Genomic DNA, 7,214 nt, shown 5'->3' with positions numbered 1-7,214 from the left:
GTTGATGTAATGGGTGTGATTGTTTGCTATTACAAGTTAAATGAAAGTGTGTGCTCATGAAGACGTTACAGCAGAGGTGTAAGGGGGCAACAGTGATGACAAAGTGCATCCTGACCTAACACTTCAATGTTTGTGGGATTAGAAGACCTGGGGGGACAGAGGTGTTAACAGAGGAAAGGCAGGTGCCAGCTTCCAGTGTGTGTGCATGTGATCTGCTATAAAGGACAAAACCCAGGAAAATGTGACTGCATCACATCTCTGTTAGTGACTCAGAACTGAAATAAAGTCAAAACAACAGCTTGTTAAGAAGGTAAAAACATGTTGCCTGTTTACTTCCATTTTGCTAATAATGGACTAGAAAATATTTGAAGCACTGCTCTTTAAAGAAGAAATTGGGAAGATATTAAACCTTAGCATTTTTTCTAATTCTAACGAAGCATTTAATGTTACATTGTTAATTTAATGTTCAATTTAATTGGAGATGTTGGTTCAGTCAGCTGTTAGTTATTCTCAGATTGCATACAGCGTCAAGCTAAGAATTATAGCGGTAAGGCTGATGTGTGTATTATTACGTTGTATTTTTGAGTGAACGTATCAGGTCAGTAAAAGTTGAAAACTATCATAATACTTGTGGTTGAGAAAGTTTGTATGTTGCAACAATAGTTTAAGTTAAGTGACCAGCTATAGGTCATAAAATAGCAAAATGAGCCACTCTGAGCGTTCATATGTTATAAATCAACTCAGCCGCATCCTGTACAAACGAGAGCTTTCAAAAATCAAGCTGGCATCACTGAACCAAAACAGCTCAGCAGGGTCAATATTGCTAGTTAAACTTGTAATTTAGTTTCCTTAAAAATAAGTGATTTGTATAATGTCTTATAAATTCTTGTTGGGAGATAAAGCTAGAGACATTTTCTCAATCATTTTCAGCTCATTATTAGCTCCGTTTAGATAATTGTCAACAAAACGGGGTGAAATATGCATAGATTATATTGTTACACATCTTAGATATGATAACAAGATTTCAATGAGCTTCATGCTCAGCTTATATGACATTATCCATTATCTCCAAGTATAAGTCTTGTAAAATGTCAGTGTGGAAGAGATTTTTTTTGTTTCCTAATAAAAACACTGATTAATAGTTTTGTAACATCTTAGAACGTGTCTGCCAAGCTAAAGAGCAGTTCTTCTACTAGATTATTCCAGTTCTATGTTTAAATTTATAATAAATTAAGCATTTCTTGAACTCAAAGACTTAATTATGTGCAAAAACAAAGACTCAGTTTTCCTTCTTTTAGCACTCCAGTATACTGCATTAATTTACCTTCTGCTGCCGACCCTGGTTTCTGCAGCAGAAAACAGCCATTTTCACAGGTGCAGAATGTCCCCTGTGTAACATTATGGCCTTCAGGGGTGATGCAGGCGAGAAGGGGCAGAAAATAAACAGCAGTAAATAAGAGTAGCAGCAGGGAGTGGGGCTTTCCCTGCTGGGTTGATTATTAGAGGGCCGTAAACAGGCCTGGGCCTTCCCCAGGAGCTCGCCTAGTGGGAACGGCTAACGCAGGCGACCGACAGAGAGGTCCAACAATGCCTGGGCCTGACCCCACCTAATTAGGCTTCTGTTATTGTGATACAGAGGCGTGGGTTTGTACATCAGTTGCTATTACAGCAAGGAGAAGATTTTGTGTCAAACCAATCAGACTAATCAGAAATTCATTCAGCTACTTTTTTAATTCCACAATAAAATGTGTAAATAAAGACAGAATAATGAAACTGCCTTAACCACATGATATCCATCCCACTTGGAGTGGAGGGTCTGGTCTTATCTCAAACAAAAAACCCAAAAACAGAGCATTGTAGGACTGAAACATTGAACACAATTTTTACTAATATTTTCTCTTTAAATAGAAAGAGAAATCAGTAAAGCTTTGGTACCTCCATTACCCTGCATTCAAATCACCCAATCAACAAAACAAATACATTTATTTATATTTTTCAAAATTTTATTTTATATATTTTCTATGGTAAGTGTGAAGTATTTTTTTCAGAAAGGGTGATTAAGTCGGGTGAACACATGTTCTAACTTCTTCCAGATGTGCATCACCCGAAAGCTCGCAGCATCTCTTTGTACTGCCATGTAGCACCCCCTGCTGATACAATGTTTGGAACTGCAAGAATATAAAAACTTGAATTGTAGGAATCTATTTTTGTGGACAATTATTTTATTGCACAAAATGACTGCATTGCAAATATTTGCTAAAAAGAAATTAACATTTTCCAAAACTAGTGTACTTCACATAAAATATCTTAAGATTATGCAATGGAAATGCCGCTGGCTGCTCTAAATACAGTCATATTCAATAAATTAGAATATGTTCCAATGAGGCTCGCTAGCAGAAAATCGTCATAATTAACAGAAATAAAGGATTGAAAAATCCATCAGTGTGTAAATAGTCTATGTAATATTTCACTTAGTGTATTAAGTTACTGAAATAAATGGACTTTTCAACAATATTCTAATTTATTAAATATGACTGTATGTGCCCTGACCTCAATCTGCAACATTTTATACCTCTGGCCACATCTGTCGGCATTCAATTTTCCCAGTGCTGTCAAAACCTGTTTTTGTTCAAAATAAATATGAAGCCACACAACTTTCACTGTTTTTCTGTGAATCAACAAATCAGGCTGGTATAGTTTTAATTAGGGGAGAGATGTTTCTGCTCACAGTTTCTGTGGATGTCTGTGGTGCAGCAGTCATCTCCGGTTTCATACCTGCTCAGGTTTTTAGGTCATCCTAAAGTAAGTAGGTCCAAGCCAAATATATCCAATACATACAAGCTAGATCGTTTAAAGATGTTATGGTTTTGCAGTGAAATCTGGCCACATGAAAATGATCTCCTTAAGTGTGTGCATTTTAAAATAAAAATATATACAAAAGATTCTATGGCCATGAACATATATGTCTCTCAATTAAAATGTCACAGAAAATTAAACAAAATTAGATATTTCAGGGGTTTATTTTAGTTTATTTTGATGACTAAGGCTTACAGCAAATACAAAATTCCAGTTTCTCAGAAGATCGGAATATTACATTAGACTGATTAAAAGAAAGGGTCTTTGCACAGAAATGTTATGGTGTGGCCTAAATAATCAAGGGGAAGACTGACTTGACAGTTGTGCAGCATTTATTGGCATTCCACAAGGAAAGCCATAAAAGGTCACCACTAAAGATGATGGCTGTTCACAGAGCCCTGGATCCAAGCATGGTCATAGAAAGTTGAGTAGAAGGTATTAAATTGGTACTAAAAGGTGCAAAAGGAACAGATAACTGGGACCTAAGAGGATTGCGAAGCAAAGTCCATTCAAGAATTTGGGGAATTTTATGGAACTGGAGTAAAAGTCTTAATCAGTTTTATGGAATATTCTAAATCTTTGGAGAAACTGAATTTTGTTTTTTCATTATAGGTCATGATCATTAAAACAAACATTTAATTACATTTTTATTATATTTTAATTCACCAAGATGCAGCTAAAGCTAGGGCTGCACGGTGGCGCAGTTGGTAGCACTGTTGACTTGCAGCAAGACGGTCCTGTGTTCAACCGGCTGGGGGTCTTTCTACATGGAGTTTGCATGTTCTCCCCGCTCATGCATGGGTTCCAACAAGGTACTCCAGCTTCCTCCCAGTCCAAAAACATGACTGTTAGGTAAATTGGTCTTTCTACATTGCCCTTATGTTTGACTGAGTGTGTGCATGGTTGTTTGTCCTGTATGTCTCTGTATTGCCCTGCGATGGACTGGGGACCTGTCCAGGGTCTACCCTGCCTCTCACCAGTAGACTGCTGGAGATAGGCACCGGCTCCCTTGTGACCCACTATGGAATAAGCGGTATAGAAGATGAATGAATGAATGCAGTTAAAGCTAATGTGAGGAACCATGGATGTATGTGTCAATATGTCACCTAACTCTGTGGAACCTAATCTGGCTACTAAAGGCCCAAATTGCTGCATCTGTCCCGACACATAAATACAATTATCTGCTCGGCATGGCATTGTGCTCTGCAGAAACCCAGTTACTTTTTGTCAAATGAGTTGTAAGGGTATACGATGCAGGTTAATGGTTCCCAAGAACCACAACCTACACCTGGTCACTTTCTAACAAATTATTTCATAACCATTTCACCAACCTTCAGGACATCCTGTTAGGAGGCAGAAGACCAAACCCACTTATTACATCTAACAAGGTCTACTTTTGTTTCTGAATCAGGAAAACCAATTTTTTATTTAGGCAAAATAAAGAAAAATCATAGTCTCACTTATGAGCTGTTCAAAGCCAGAAAGCCATTTAGATATCTTCTGAAATATGAAGCCTTGTGTTGGTCTTAAAAAACTAACTGATCTGAGTTTAGTTTCAGATATGAGGGTTTGATTATGAAACCAGTTCCTCAAGTCCGGGTCTGGAAGGCAGACACCTGTTCTGCCTTTAAAATTATACTTAACATTCATTAAAATAAAGTTTATGTTACTTGGCTGTGGTGAACCTTGAACACACCTATAGTTATGCAGCTCACAAAAGTCCTAAATATGTTTCTTTAACAAACAATATGCAATGACTGACAAGGACTGAATTGGACCACCCTACTTTTTAATAATGCAGTGAAAAGTTCATTTTTAAGAAAAACTCCAATGTTTGTGTTCCTCCAATTTATTAAGAAAATTTACAGAGCGCTTAACGGTAGGACTTCTGGTAGCGGGCACGAGCTCCAGGTCCACCGAACTTCTTGGACTCGCAACGACGGGGATCAGCAACCAGCAGGGTCCTGTCGTACTGGATCAGGATGTCTTTGATCTCCTTCTTAGAGGCCTCGTCCACATCTACAGCAATGCAGAAACACTCCAGGTTACAAACTCTACATCTAACTTTGTTGTCATTAAATTCTACCTCAAAGTCATTTTTACATCTTACTTTAAAACATGAACTTCAGTCTTGACTATATCCACAAAAAAGGCACACAGTCTTTTACTCACTCTGTGCCTAATACCAGACCTGAGATTGTGTGCTCAGATTAATTTACATAGTCCTTGTTTTTAAAAACTGGATGGTACATCATTGCTCATAAAGCTTTTTCTGCTCAAACATTGTTGATAAAACCTTATTTTGATTGGAGAGTTTAGATTCCGGCTGAAATCTGTACAGCAATAATAATACAGGCTACGAACTCAGCCGTGAACTGATATTTTCCCAAGCTACAGGATTCCTCAACAGGACATATGTATGTTATTTCATATTCCCCATTTTTTAAATGTTGATTCCCATTCTAATTTTAGGACATGGGTGAAAAAAAATACTGTGAGCTAATGAATGTGTTGGGAGGAAAAAAACGTACACTTCTGGTAGTATGCAACCAGGGCTTTGGAGATGGCTTGACGGATGGCTGTAAAGAAAAAACATAAAACATTATTAAAAGATTGTCTTATAACTTGCAAACAATGACAGAGGTCAACAACAAAAGAAGATAAACTTACCATAGATCTGCGCAACGTGTCCACCACCCTTCACTCTGACTCTGATGTCAACACCAGCAAAACGCTCCTTCCCAAGCAACAGCACTGGCTCCAAAAGCTAGAAATAATACAAATAGTAAATTCTAATGCAAATGTACAAAGGGAAACTGTATTTACTAAAATAAGCCAGTTTGGGTGTCCTGGTGGATAAATAAAAGAGAAACCTGTAAGGCTATGTTTTTTTTTTTTTACTGTTTAATACATGAAAAAATGCTTATTACAAACTAATTTCAGAGCTCTTCTGCCAGAATTGAGCCCCAAACTGCAACAAATTGGAGATTTAAACCCCCCCTCTTGAGGTTCTCACCTTGTACTGGAGTGTGGCGGGTTCCACCATCTCCAGAGGTCTGCCATTAACCTTGATCAGACCATTTCCCCTTTTGCAGTGGGCGACTGCTGTGGCCGTTTTCTGTTAAAACAAACGACTGATTAGTGGCACATTGACTAAATATAAATCAAATATCTGATAGCAAATTGCTATCATGCCCTTCAAATTTACGAAAGTATTGATCAGATACTGGCAGCAAAAAATCTAATTATTAAGAAAATATACAACACTGGAAATACATCAATGTCACTGTAAGAAATTGCATGTGTCTGCTTTGCAGAGCACTACAAGTTGATGGTACCCTTTCACATTCAAGGTTTGAAACCAAGTTGGCACCCTGAATACACGATTACATGACTGTAACAGTTCACTTTTATTGACTTTACAAGCTAAGTCTATTAGTATTTTTTGATCAGTGATACATCTTGGGTTACGTATATTCGCATTGTACTTCCCCTGGAACTTCAAAATGTAGTAATTATAAAAGACGTTTTTATTTTATTAGGCCAAGTATCACCATTCCAACGCGTGTTAATTGGTGGTCGTTGTAATTGTAAGTTATAACGTAACGTGTAACAAGGCTAACTAGCAAAGCAAAAACAGCTAAACTGACCGGTGATAACCAAGCCAGAGCTTTAAGTGAGCACTTTGAGTAGGTTTTAAATAAAAAGAATGGTATATAGATGTATTTGGGTTTTATCAGAGCACAAAACAATCACATGGCAACAGCAAATATTTGTTAAATCGGTTCTCCGGGTTGCTACTTTAGCTCGAGTCCGCTAGCGAGGCGGCGTATCAGCAACACCACATGTGAATTACAATTTAGCAAATATACTTACTTTACGTCCAAACACCTGGACAGACTGTAGTGGACCTTTCGCTGGCATGTTCCTGAAACATAAACAACACAACAACCGCTTTAAAAAGCAACAAATTCGGATGTTTTTAATAATTTGGGGGGTTCAATAAGAGCTACACACCGTTCTCAGCTAGGGTGCCGTACGAAGAGGCCGATGGGGTTTCACACGCCGAGCATCAGGGGCTAGTGCACGACAATTGAAGAAGCTTTGGGATAGATATACGACAGTTTCTTTCACTTTACGTAGTTTGGAATTCCGTCACTTTTCTGTGATTGTTCTATTCGGTTTAGTTCAGTCGTAAGAGCCTACTACTGCTATCACAGATTGTATATATATATATATATATATATATATATATATATATATATATATATATATATATATATATATATATATATATAAATGTATATATATATATATATATATATATAAATTTATATATATATATATATATATATATA

The 7,214-nt window shown here is 37.1% G+C and overlaps 1 protein-coding gene across 2 annotated transcripts; it reads right to left on the bottom strand.

The window, feature by feature from the left end:
• Positions 1-4,624: 4,624 nt before the first annotated feature.
• Positions 4,625-6,973, bottom strand: rps16 (ribosomal protein S16). Of its 2 annotated transcripts, XM_047389062.1 has the most exons (6): positions 6,874-6,973; positions 6,733-6,784; positions 5,873-5,974; positions 5,527-5,623; positions 5,388-5,435; positions 4,625-4,875 (listed from the first exon to the last, which is right to left on the bottom strand). In XM_047389062.1, the coding sequence occupies exons 2-6, from the start codon at positions 6,778-6,780 to the stop codon at positions 4,730-4,732; spliced, it is 441 nt and encodes a 146-aa protein (XP_047245018.1). In that variant the 5' UTR covers positions 6,781-6,784; positions 6,874-6,973; the 3' UTR covers positions 4,625-4,729. The 2 variants fall into 2 exon arrangements, with proteins under 2 accessions (XP_047245018.1, XP_047245019.1); XM_047389063.1 differs by lacking the exon at positions 6,874-6,973 and having other exon boundaries at positions 6,729-6,784.
• Between the last annotated feature and the right edge of the window lie 241 nt (positions 6,974-7,214).

This window comes from Girardinichthys multiradiatus, chromosome 17, assembly GCF_021462225.1.
Source record: "Girardinichthys multiradiatus isolate DD_20200921_A chromosome 17, DD_fGirMul_XY1, whole genome shotgun sequence".
In the NCBI taxonomy this organism is placed as follows: Eukaryota; Metazoa; Chordata; class Actinopteri; order Cyprinodontiformes; family Goodeidae; genus Girardinichthys; species Girardinichthys multiradiatus.
Note: the sequence above shows the minus strand (reverse complement) of the source record. Positions and strands in the feature narration are given on the sequence as shown.

Coding starts and splice junctions, on each gene's coding strand:
- rps16 (XM_047389062.1), bottom strand. CDS start 6,780: ATGCCAGCGAAAGGTCCACTACAGTCTGTCCAGGTGTTTGGACGTAAA. Junction 5,975..6,732: donor TCCAGGTGTTTGGACGTAAA/GTAAGTATATTT, acceptor TTGTTTTAACAG/AAAACGGCCACAGCAGTCGC. Junction 4,876..5,387: donor GGTTGCATACTACCAGAAGT/GTACGTTTTTTT, acceptor GCATTGCTGTAG/ATGTGGACGAGGCCTCTAAG.